Raw genomic sequence first — 13,445 nt, 5'->3', positions numbered from 1 at the left:
TCTTGGATTTAAGGTTGTATTTCTAATTATTTAGGAGTAACCCAGAATGTTCGTGCTTTACAGCCATTAATAATTCAGCCGAGGCACTGACAAAGCAGGTGTGCTTGTGTGATGCACTAAGATTTTAAGTCAACCTGATCTCCCACCCAGAAGCCAAAGCTCAAATCAACTTGGTTGTGTACTCTTCATTATGTCACAACCAGTCACAACTGTGTTCTCTAGAAGGATGCCCAAATCTAGCTCTGACAATGAAAGGGAAGAAATTAGAGAAAATGATGGTTCTTAGGCAGAAAATATGTGTTATCATACAATCATACCATCTAGTTAGACCCTTAAATGTTGAGACTTGCAAAGGCTTTGAAAAGTGTTCTTCAAAAATGGTGTTATTCAATATTGATCCCCTTAAGAATATAAAAGAAATGTCCCTCCAAAATAATGTTCAGTTATCTGTATATCTTCATTTGTGATTGTTGGTATATTAAGTCTCAAAGATTGCCAGTGAGAACTTTAGTTTTATTATGGATTAAATCATCTGGTATTTATTTCCAGGTTTTGGGGCTATCATAAAAGCTACATACATAATAATAGTGTAAGTATAATCATTTAGGTCTATTGTTTTTTCAATTTCAAGACTGATACTAAACATACAACAAGCTGAAATGCCAAAGCCATGTTACAGGTTAAATCCAATTTATGGCCCTAACAAAATCAAAATTATTTGCAGTGATTCAAGAGGCAAGAGAATGAGGAAGACTCGTGGAGCTAGACAAAATATAGAGGGTCTATTTTAAAAGACTGGTACAAGGTTATGAAACTGTTCCTCAGTGGCCTAAATTCATGATTTATCTATCACTTTCTCTTAGGTTTTATCCACAACCATCAACCAACAGTAATTTGACCCAAAGTAACTGATTAGGAATGAGAACATTAGTTAAAAAAAAAAAAAAGAAAAAGAAATAACACTTCTTCTGTAACAAGAATAAATACTATGAGTATGGCTCAAATACTGTCACTTTTCTTTGAAACAAGAATATTAGAGAAATTCAGTGAAAAATATCTACCATAAGAAGTTCTACAAACATCCTGGAATTCTAGCCTACATATAAGAGCATAGTATTTGGATATAGAGAGCATAGATTTGAGTTCTTATTCCATTTTTTATTCACCCTGTGATCTTAGGCATTTTACTTGATTTTTCTGAGTCTCCATTTTGGTACCCTTAAATAAGAATATAATATTCAACAGACAAATTTACTATGATGTTCAAATGAGGCTATATTTGGGGAATAAAAAGAGCCATATTAACTTTATTTATCAATTTGAAAATGATTTTCTCCCAGGAGGGCACCAAAATGTCATTCTCAAAAAAGTATTCAGAGCCCTAGACTCTCAAACTTGGAAGATAGAGATCAACTGGTCCTGAGGTTTTTACTTTGTGTTCCTCAGTCTTACAGTTCTAGGCAATGTCCTGGGGTCAAGTGCAGGGGCAAAGGGGAAGTGGGTTAGACAGAGCCCCCAACCTCTCCTGCCCCCGCCAGAACTGCTCCCCTTTTATTGGTATTAGATATTGCACTTGTTTAGAAAATTCTGTTTGAACAGGTTCTTTAGCTGTGGCTAAAAATGATTACAACAAAACCCAGGAACCAAATCCAATTCCTACCTTGCAATACCACCATCACCTGAGAAACGTATGATACACCCAAGGGGCCACCTCTGGTTGATGGCAAAGCCAGGGTTTAAACAAGGTCTTCTAAGTACTCCTTCAACAAGATCTGTGCCCTTCCCACCATACCAATCAATCCCCTTAAAGGTTACAAGCTGTTAGATTTGGAGTGAGAGATTTAGTACGTTGGGGTGTTTCTGACTTCCAAATGCCACTGAACTCCATTTTGGTGTGGGGTGATTGTTTCAATTAATATCTAAGGCTGAAGCTTCAGCTCCTGTTTCACTGATGGGCATTGCCATGGCAATTAAAGCTCTTCTGGCTATATAATGAAATCCTTTTTTTCAAAAAGATTTCTGATCTCAACTTGGCATAGACCACTCTAGATAACCTATTTAATTCCAACAAAGCAGTATAAATGTTCTAAGATCGGATAAGGGCTTACAGCATTTTTCAGTCAATCTACGAAAATATAATTTAGGAGTATCAAAAAAACTCTCAAGACACTAGCACAGTTTTTAATTTTTAGGATGGGAGTCTCTGTAATTCTCTTGGAGGGATGGTAATCCTTAAGTTTGTTCATTCTGTGGTTGGCCTAGAAGTCTCTAAAAAGTTTCACTGAGGATATAAGATTACCTCATGCTTCTAAACATTTGCCAAGAAAAAGAAAAGACTTAGAGTAAAATAAAAACTTAGATGTTAGTATGTTAAAATCTGTACTTGTATAAAATGAGGTAGCTCACTTTTAGTCACATAGAGATTTAGAAGCTAAGAATTTTGTCACAAATCAAGCACAATTCTAAACAATTAAAAACTTGTATTTTGACACAAAACATTTATTCATTTATACAGTTACCTATTTAAATGCATATACTCAAACACTTCACAGAGATTTGAACAAAAGTACATGGTCATTTTCCTTAAGAACTTAAAGTTGTAAGCTCTGCTAAATCGTATTTTAGCTGAAATTCCAATACAGTACAAGAAACACCTCACTAAATATTATATAAAAGGCAAGACCCCAAAGACGCATGTTGATTTATTGTCTTACAGCATGAAGCCATCTTGTGTAACTATGATTTTGAGTTCATAAATCCTAAAATATTCTTTTTTACTGGGCCTTCAAAATTTGATGTATTTTCAATTGGTAAAGTCTGGAGATCAGCAAAACTATAATAGCCAGTACAGAGATTGAAATATACACTTGGTGATGACAGTGGCCCACTGATATGTCTAAAATTATCATTTGCACAACTTCCCTCAAAGGTATTTTTCTTAATTCTCTTTCCACTTATATCAAAAATGTTCCCTCATCCCTCCTAGTCATATAAAAGAATGAATGTTTCCCTAGGGCTACTTGAAGTTTACTTTAACTTCAGTGAAACAAGTCTACACTCTGCACACAAAGAAATCAAGGTTAACTGTTTCTCCATCTTTGTGACTGGTCCCTGTTATCAAAAGAGAATTGGAACTTGACCTGGATGGACAAAAGTTATCATTCATTTAGATGTGAAAGAGGTCAAATAATTCAGTACTCACAATTATGTTTCCTTATTCTAAGCCAAGAAATGAATATATAAGGCAGGTTGCTAAAATTATGATGTTTGTTGGAGAGTACTATTTTTCACTATGGAATGACTAACAAAAAAATACCACCTACTTACACGCATCACAAAGCCTCCTACACTGCAGTAAGCCGACTTTCCTGGGCTGAGTGGTTTATTGATGAAGCAAAAAAAAAAAAAAAAACATTTTTAGAATTCTTCTAAGTGCCAGCTCTCTTACTTGATTGAAATTGTAGAAGAATGCCCTATGAGACTTGGTTTTAGACCCCAGCATTTTTCAATCAACCACTTGTTTAAACGCCTATGCATTCTTTAGCTAGATTAGCATTTCTCACCGTGTACTTTCTTAATGACCCAGTTGTATTATTCAGGGAAGCTTTCACCTTGCAAGTTTCAAGCTCTTGGTAAATGGAATTTTATTTAAATGAAAGAGATGAAATTAAACAACAGTGACTGAACTATATTTAATTAACTCAAACAAGTACAATTATATTTATTGAAAAGTTGTCTCATGCACCTCAGGATTAACTATATAGTTTACAACTATATAGTTTATAATTTTGTACCTTAATTGATAATTAAGAAAATATTCCAGAAGCATACTGTTTATGTTTTACACGTAATGGAAAAATTCCATTTTAACTTTTAACTTCTAGCTAATCATCCCATTTCCTTTAGTGGGAACAGTCCTGACAAATAAATAAATAACAGCTGGTATAATACTGCAAAAATTGTACTATATTCCTGATGTGTTTTATGTTTTTGATCTCAAAGCAAATTACAGTTATCCACAAATATACACTTAGCATCTGAAAGCTTAATTTCTTGATTGCTAAATACAAGTGAATTAAAACATATTTCAAAAGCTAAGTAAAAGAATCGCCAAAGACATATGTGTTACTTAAACATACCATTTACTCAGCCTAATATCTCTTACAAATAAACACTACAAAAAGCAAATGTATAAGTGCCAGCTCTACAAATTAGTGGCATTCTGTGTTCCAGTGCCTAAGATATGTAGTTTAAAAGAGGGCAACCCCGGGGCTAAAATAAAAGCTAAAGTTATTCTTTTAAATATCAACTACTAAGAGTACTCTGTAACTCAGAGATATTCCAGGACAGAGGGTACTTTCCTTAATATCAATATTCATTAGCACTCACATTTCCAAAGCAGTCACCCATATGCTGAGTTGTTTGATGTTGTTTCTTCTTGAAAACAAACACCAGGGCAAAATCCAGAGTAAAGTTATACATTTATTGGAGAAAGAAACAGATAGAGATCAAAGGGAAAAGAAAGACCAGAATTCTTTGAATGAGAACTCGCTCCCTTCGACACTGATCTGTTTCATCAGGCACGTGTGTGCAGAAGAGATGAAACATGCATGTCTTCATTTGCAAGTTTTATACAAATAAGTATATGTTAGTTTCCCACCAGTAAATCTTTTAATATGCAGATTAAATTTAGTCTTATGATAATGACAGCAATAGCTTAACACTTAATTATTGAAGCTTACCTTCAGTTTAAAAACTTGCAAAAAGTAATACTATTTACTAAACAGCAGTTTTAAAAATCCATATCCACACATGCAGCATAGCAAAAAAATACATATACTCTCTGTTAAAAATCTCATAAAGAGAAAATAGTCTGGCACATAGATGAAGAATTAGCAGAATCTTCCTTTAATGACCTAAAACTAAGCTAAATGGAATTCTTATAGTATTATGTACATTTATTTATCCATCAAATCCCAGTGAACACTGTTTTCCTTTTCATGTATTTAAAGCATCTCAGAAACTAAAGTACTTATGCAAATCTGTCTCAAAGTGAGCATCCTTGGAGCATCCTTGGATCACAGGCAGAAAAGCCAAAAAGCAAACAATGTCAAAAATAAGTATCCCCAGCTTTTTTCTCCCCTCTCTCCACATGAGGGACTCTTCAGCAAGAAGCCACCAGAAAATAACTTCAACTGGGATGGTCTAGAAAACCCAAGCCAATGGATTCTGCTGATAAGAGGAAATCCAGACAAGTTTTTCCACATGTAGTGCACCCATCTCTGCAAAGTGTATATATGCCAGAGTGTAAGTGTTTTAAAGCCTCCTTGTTCCAGGAGTGTAGTCAAAAACATGACAACACCAATTTTATTTCTCAAACTGGAGGATCTCAATGTTTTCTAGTAAGGTTTGACTACCTTTCCTCTCTTGCCAGTTTTGACTTTCCACAGCATCGTGGCCCTCACATAATTTTTCAGCACCCTCAACACATCTTTGCCTCTGACATTCCTTCATTTCTTCCCCGTAGGTCATTGCCCAAATGTTCCCTTACACACAGGCTCTTACAGTTTCTACTGAGTCTAGCACATTCTGGCTGTGAGAAGCCCTGAGTGAATGCAAGCTGGGATCTTCTACTAAACTGACAGAAGTTTCCACCGTGGGTTTGCTCTTTCACTGATTTAAAAAATTTAGTGATGCCAGGGTTCAGAGGGGGATAAGCTGGTAGGAAACTAATGGAATATCAGGGAAAGTGATCACCCCAAATCATTTTTCCCTTCCATTTCCCATGAGCAAAAGCTTGTCTCTGTACCATATTCTATTTTTAACAAAAAAAAAATAATCTGGATACTCTGCTTCTGCACGAAATGTACATCACAAATGTTGTTCATGTACCTCGCTCCCAAGAGACTGGGATGCTTGGGAAAAGGCAGCAAGAGATCCTTTCAAACACAAAGGCATTGCGTCCTACCTTAGTATACGGGTAATAGGAGACCTCTTTTCCAGGCCAAGGTCTACGGATGGTGACCTTGGCCGTAACACAGAAACTTATTGTTCCCCAACTTTAACTAGGGCAACAAATATGTCTCCTCCCTATTTGCTTTTTCCAACAAACCCCGAGTCTTAAATGAAGGGGTGTCTTAGTTCTTCTAATTATCTTCCTCCACCCCACCTTCAACTACAATGGGTGGTAGGGCCAATTCTCTCTCTGTGCCTCCTTTCCCTAATATGCAATTTAGAGCACCAGGAGATTTGGGGTGCACGTTCCAGGAGAACCGGGCTCCTGGGTGGGCAAGCTCATGCGCTGTGGCCAGGGCAGAGAGCAGGCTGCAGACGAGAGGCTTTTGCCCTCTACAGGAGATTTTTCTCCAGCTCTTTCCTCTTACTGGGCAAACCCATTTTCCTGACATTTCTGGGAAAACCTCTGCTAGCGAAGTTTCCCCAGTTGGTGAGGATGCGTCTGAAAGTCCTCACCTGAACAGAGTCCATCTGAACTGATCTCTAGTGTCAAATAATCCCCTGAAGCAATGGAGTAGAGGGTAGAAAATGCCTGCGGGTAAAGAAGAGGGAAGAATAAAAAGAAAGGATGCTCCCAAGCACTGCCCCCTTTCCTGTTTTCTCATTTACAGTGAGCGGGACATTTAAATGATTTTGTGGTTTGCTGATTTTTTTTAAAAAAAATTTTAATGGGCACTGCAGCGGTGCTCATCGCTTTCTTAAAGCCGTGCCCACAGACAGAGGGGTATACTGTCAGCCTGAACGCGCCTGCCAGCCAACCCCTCTCTGTGGAGCCGGGGACCCGGGAGGGAGAGGGTGCCTTGAGAGGACCCAGCGGAGCGGTGGGGGCAGAGTGGGTTCCGCGCGGGTCAGGACAGCTCTTTCTCCGACAGTGGGAAGGATGCACAGAATCTCCCTGGGTACCGCTTCCCGCCCCACTCCTTTCAGCCCAGATCCACTCCCGCCTCCCTAGCCCCTCCCCACTCCCCCAGGCCCGCTCTGCGCTGGGTGCTCAGGGCAGGCACGTTCGCTGTGCTCGCGTCCCCCGGGCCAGCGGGGGAACCTCTCCAGTCCCTTCGATTGCAGCGGGTCCCCCCACTGCACACGAGTTCGCGCCCAGGGCCATGCAACTGTGGCTGAGACCGTGTCAGTGCTCGCGGGAGAAAGGGGTCTCATGAAGAGCCGGAATGATAACGAGCCGTCGCTGCAGACGCCTCTGTACTGAGAATTTCTGAGCGGAAAGAGGCTGGCCCCGTGTCGGGCCAGGGGACAAGCAGCTCGGAGCGGGAAGAGGAGGCAAAGTGGCCGCGCAGCTCGGGCAACTTTGCTGGGCAACCAGGCGACAGCGGGCAGGGACTGTGCCGCCCGCCGCCTCCGTTTCCCGGGCGAGGTTAACGGGCACGCGGCGCCGGGTCTGGTACCCAAAGTGCTGCTGTAACTGACGAGGGGAGGACAGGATGGCTGTGGCCGGGAGGAGCAGGAGCAGGCGTTGGGGGCGGGGAGGGTACCTGGCCCGAGAGTGCACGCCGAACTCCAGAAAGCCGCCCTCCATGCTCGTCCTCGGCCCTAGGAGGGGCGCCCGGGTACACTTCACCCCAAATGCCCACTCGCCGTCCCACGGGGCCACTAACTATTCCAGCAGCGCAAGGAAGAGGCAGAGAAAAAAGACAGACAGGAGAGCAAGAGAGCAGGCGAGGGCCAGGAAGGAAGGAACGACGCCAGCCCCGAACATCACGTACCTTGAGTTCCTCAATGTCCAGGTTTGTTGATCTGTCCATGAAGCGAAACTAAAGGAAGTGAAGAGGAACCGGGCAAGTTGTACCAAAAAACAATCAGTCTTTTAGTTTCCAGCCTAAACTCAGCTTTATCCTCCTCCAAGCCCTGGCAGCATCTCTCAGTCTCATTCTCCGTGATCACGCCGCCTCCGCCGGTTAAAAATAATAAAAATAAATAAATAATAATTATAATTCACTTTGTTTTACTTCCTCAAAGATTTAGTGACAGGTGATCTTTACCGCGGTGCAACACAGCTCAGTGGAATCAAGCGGGGGGCGCGAAGGGGGGCGGGGGAAAATCCACTCTAAGATTTTTTCTTCTTCTGCAATAAGCTTAGAAACCAGCGAATTGCTGCATCCCAAGAAAAAAAGCTGCTTCCCTGGACAGCATCATGCGGCAAATTTCAAGCAAATGTGTTCAAACTGAACAGAAGAGTATATGATAAAAGCCTTCCTCGGTCAGGCTTACTCTGGTAGCTAATTTAGCACACTGAGTCCCAAGCTTCAGCAATGATCAATTTCCGTGGCAGGATAACCAAATCCCCGAAGTCCTGCATAGACTTAAAAAATGTCTTGCAGCTACGAGGTATTCTCTCAGTGGGGAAAACAAGATGATCAAGTCTGAAGGGAACGTTCTCCTTTGAAGGTTATGCTAAAAGAGTTGAGAGAATAGGAGGTGGCTCCTACAGAGGAGAAAAAAGAGAGAGAGAGAGAGAGAAAAGCCAGAGAGGAAGAGAAAAATTTTCCTCCTGCTTCGCTGTTTTACTGGACTTCACCACCAGGGGACTGACTTCACTTCTCTCTTCCCACAGCCAGCACTAAGGGGATTTCTCTCATCTGTCAAAAAGCAACAACTCCTCTCCAGACAAATACTATGCTGCTGGGTCTTAAAGACTGTCCTCTGCCCAGAATCCACTAGGCGACGAGCCTTTTAATTCATCTCGCATGTTGCCTCATCTTGTTCCCATAGATCTGGGAGAAACGCATGAGTGCATCATACACGTCTTTGCTTTACATCACTGCAGCTTTCAGTGTCAGCGACTTTTTTTTTTAAACGTAAGACTTTGAAAGAAAGTGACAAAACAGAGGAAATGTCCTGTGCTGATGCTTAGGAGAAAGCAATCTTTTATCAGAAAAATTATTTTTTAAATAGATCCTGACAGGTGAGTATGCTTAACTTGTAGGGTGTAGATGTGGGGAAAGGTCTCATTTTCTTCATTTGAAGGTCTTAGTGTAAAACAAGCTTGACTTTTTAAAAATATTTTTCATTGAAGTATAGTTGTACAATATTATGTGTTATAGGTGTATAACAGAGTGATTCATAATTTTTAAAGGTTATATTCCACTTACAGTTATTATAAGATATCAGCTATATTCCGTGTTGTACAATATATCCTTGTAGCTTATTTAATACATAGTATTTTGTACCTCTTAAGTCCCCTACCCCTATATTGCCCCTCCCCCCTTCCTTTTCCTCACTGTGTAAACCACTGGAACAGATAAATGTGTGTTCTCTATATCTGTGAGTCTGTTTCTTTTATGTCACAGTCACTAGTTTGTTGTTCTTTTTAGATTCCACATATAATTGGTTATGATACAGTATTTGTCTTTCTCTGACTTATTTCACTTATGAAAGCTGGAATTTGAAGGGATTTAAACAGTCTCCTCTTATTTTATTATGTCACATAAACTGGTGAGACTTAAAAATGTTTTCAGATTCAGAAAATAACTGAATAAATAATTACCTGTGTTTCTAAAAAGAATTTTTTTTGTTTTGGATTTACATGGGCACTCGATGTGTCTAGGCTCCTGTCTCCCGGCCAGCCTCTCTGACTTTATTTTCGCCCTCTTCCCTCACTCAGCTCCAGCCCTGGTCTACCCCGCCCACCTGCCGTTTTTTTCTGCCACTGGCTCTTTAACACCAGCTCTTGTCCCTCAGTCAGGACCACTGCTCTCTCTCCCTCTGCTCTTTGCATGTTTAACCCTCATGCTTCATGAAACTAAAGCCATCTCTTCAGAGAGGATTTTCCTCAGGTGGATCCCTCAGACCTTCCCCTCCTCTGTCATCTCTTTGTGGCAGTTACTTGCTTTCCCATTATTCCATGTGCGCATCTGTTATCTTTTTGTCTGTCTCCTCTAGCAGACTGACTATAAGCTCTGGAGGGCAAATTCTATACCTTTCTTATTCGCCAATATATCCCAAGAATTTGGCACAATATAAGTCCACAAATATGTCTGGAACAGATAAATCTTTTACAGTTATTTCATTACTGTGGAAAAACCTCCATGACTCCCTCACTCCTCAACATGCAAAGACCACTTCTTCCCCTCCCAGTCTGTAGCTCAGCTTTATAATCAAGCATGCAGAGTTCTTCAGTTTTCACCTAGTCTATTCCTTAAACTTATCAAAGCTAGCTTTCCTTCAAATTTTGACTTGTACCTACAGCTTTCAAGGCTAGCATCAAGTAGCCAACAGTCCATAATTAGTGGAGCTGAATTTCAAGTTCTCAAAATAAATTTTAAATGTTCACTTTGTATAATTATTTTATATAATACATGATGAAAAATAATAAGGCTGCAGATGGAGAATAAATGAACTTATGTAAAATGTATGTCTAAAAAAGATCTTTTCTAGCAATGATCAATAACGCAACATTAATAAACATCATTACATATGTTTTTTAAAAGTCAAGTTTTTTCCATATAAAGTAATTTTACATTCCCTATCAACTTGTTATTGCTTAACTTTAGAAAATTGAATATAATCAGCACATTTATTTTGAGCACATTAACGAAGTGATACTATCTCTGAGATAAATTTAAAATGTGCAATTGTGAAACACAGTTCAAGAAAGATATCTGCAAAAATAAACATTAATGTCTGAACACTATTCAGAAAGGGGAGACTCCAGAAAGTTTCTTAGTAAGGCATAAAATTATAGTTGGAAGAAGTGATATTGTACTAAATAATAAAGGATAAGCTTAACCATATTTTTTAAAGTTGTATATAGTCATATATAACGACTTTAATTTTTTTTTTTTTTTTTTTTTTTTTGCGGTACGCGGGCCTCTCACTGTTGTGGCCTCTCCCGTTGTGGAGCACAGGCTCCGGACGCGCAGGCTCAGCGGCCATGGCTCACGGGCCCAGCCGCTCCGCGGCATGTGGGATCTTCCCAGAACAGGGCACGAACCCGTGTCTCCCGCATCGGCAGGCGGACTCTCAACCACTGTGCCACCAGGGAAGCCCTAATAAATCTTTAGTAATATGAAACTATATCCAACATTTGATGTTGACCAGACTGACATTATATGAGCTACAGAAACTATAAGTGATTTCCGAAATCACTTCCAAATTTGAGTCTAATTAAATGTCTACAAAGCAAGAGACTTCAAGTCTTTTACTATTTCATGAATTCCCATGCAAATTCATTAAGCTAAATACTCCTAAAATTAAAAAATGAAATTGATCACAAAATATGGTTTTCTGAAACATATTTATATAACCTTTCAAAGCAATCAGGACCCGATTCCACTTCAACTGGCATGTGATTAAGGGAGACAATGTAAGAAAATGAAATAACTTTAAATAAATTTGAAATAAGGCAATGGAAAGATGGAGAAGCGAACTGAGTTAAAGAATATTATCTAGATGTCCTGAAATCACAACATTAAGATGAAGAACAGCTACCCATGGCTGCTCCAGGAGATCAAGTTGGCACATGGCAGGGTATGTGGAAGAAGCAAGATTCAATTTTAGCAAAGATGTATAATTCACAGGCAAACTGCAAATAGCAATTACAACCCCCAAGCAGGGGGAAGGCAGTTTGGAAACACCTGCAGGTCATGAGATGTTACATTTCAGGATCACTCATCCGTGGACACATTCATCAATGTCCTCTTGTACCATAAGGTATCAAAGGAAATGTACACAAGCCATTAGGAGCTTCTTTATTTTAACTAATTTACACAAGTGGGAAACAGAAAGATTCCTTTTTTTCTAATAGACAATATAATTTTTATTCATCGTATATGCCTGAAAAACCCTTCTACAATTTTCAATTTTATAGGCCTTTATATTCCCCTCTCCCAAATCTCGAGCCAAATTTAAAATTTTAATGCTTTATATTTTGTGTATCTTAGTGTACTACATAGTAAGATCATATTTTATTTCCATTTTCTGTAATTATTAAAGGGATAAGTAATGTGTTATGATTCATTAAAAGAGAGTAGTAACTTATTTACAGTTGCCCCAGTTAGCTTCTAGTGATTAGCATTTGTATTCATATGATCTAGACACTTGTCACAGAAAAGGTTTATTTCTCAAAAATGTTACTCTTCACTCCATGATGTTTTAAAAATATGCACTAGAAAATTCAGAAAATATAAAATACTTGGTTGTTTTTATTTTTATATAAGAAATGCAACTGTTTTTATGTGAATAGATGAGGAATAATAAATTAAACGAGCTATTAGCATTTAATAGTGTGATGTAGTGGAAAGGATATCCTTTGGCTCTTCCCACAAATGATAACCTTTATTATAACATAGATGTATATTTTTTATTTAAAAAAAATCAATGTTGAAATTATGTTACAACAATTTCTGCTCAACTTCAACCTAGGTCATGTTCCTACTCAAAATTTCCTTCAAGAAAAAAAAGGAAAAGAAAAATAGGATTAGCTCAGACAACAAGAGAAAGCAAAGGATAAAGAGAATAAGAGGACAAAGACATGCCTGTTTGTGGCTTTTGGCCATAAACAAGAAGCCAGAATATAGAATTAAAGCTACTAAAAAATCGAAACTGGGAACACATCTCCCATTCCTTTTAGATTTAATGGCGAAAACTACAGGCAACTGCATATATTTAGTTAAAATTATACTTAATTATTTAGCCACATATGATTTTAAAAGTACCTCAGTCATGAGAATACACATGCTTTGTATAGCATAGATTAGTTTATCAAAGATAATGGAGAATTTTCTTTGCAGAATTTAGAGATTTGTGATTAATGCTAACAGTTTTAAAAGCATCCCCCAAACCATTATTTATTGCAGCTCAGAGTCATGAACATTGGTAATTATAGTTGGAAATTTTAAAAACAACCCACATCAGCATTAAACTTCATAGGCATATATGAATTAGAAACATAACAAATCTACCGAAAAAAAAAAGCCTGATCAAAACTTGAATTAAAGTTCACAACAAATGCATAGCAGTTAACAGTATAATACAGTAATAATTAAAACAAAAGAGAAACATGCCAGCACCAAAGAATATCACATTACTATTATATAAACACAAATAAATGGGGAAGAACTATGTCGAACTCTTCAACCCAAAGGCACTGTTGATCCTCAGTGCACTTTCCCATCAGAAATGATTATCAGTTTACATAGAAGCTTTAAAAGGTCAGAGACAGTGAACCCTAAAATTATAACCACACACCAAATAAAATACAACTGCAGAATCTGTTAAATTGCAACCTTCACCCTCAGACCCAAAATCTTTTACTATTAGGAAAAAAAGGAAAGCCTTTGGCTTTCATTATGTATATTGACTGTATAAGTTAGTTCATTTAATTTCAAGAGCTCAATTCTTTAGCAAAACTAATCTCTATAAACAGGCTTAATATTAATTTTTTAAACTAACCCTTTGGACGGAAAGTGACTTTTCTG

General features: G+C 38.6%; 1 protein-coding gene across 3 annotated transcripts in view; it reads right to left on the bottom strand.

Moving 5' to 3' along the window:
* SGCZ (sarcoglycan zeta) overlaps positions 1-7,772 on the bottom strand; it is a gene marked incomplete at both ends in the record, with an annotated part of 903,085 nt that extends 895,313 nt beyond the window's left edge. For all 3 annotated transcript variants that reach the window (XM_082680528.1, XM_082680530.1, XM_082680529.1), the window contains one exon: positions 7,734-7,772. In XM_082680528.1, the coding sequence (XP_082536654.1) occupies positions 7,734-7,772 (39 nt within the window). The remainder of the gene's footprint in view (positions 1-7,733) is intronic.
* Between the last annotated feature and the right edge of the window lie 5,673 nt (positions 7,773-13,445).

This window comes from Grampus griseus (genome assembly GCF_964374135.1).
Source record: "Grampus griseus genome assembly, chromosome: 21".
Lineage (NCBI taxonomy): Eukaryota > Metazoa > Chordata > Mammalia > Artiodactyla > Delphinidae > Grampus > Grampus griseus.
This window is presented reverse-complemented; position numbering and strand designations above follow the sequence as displayed.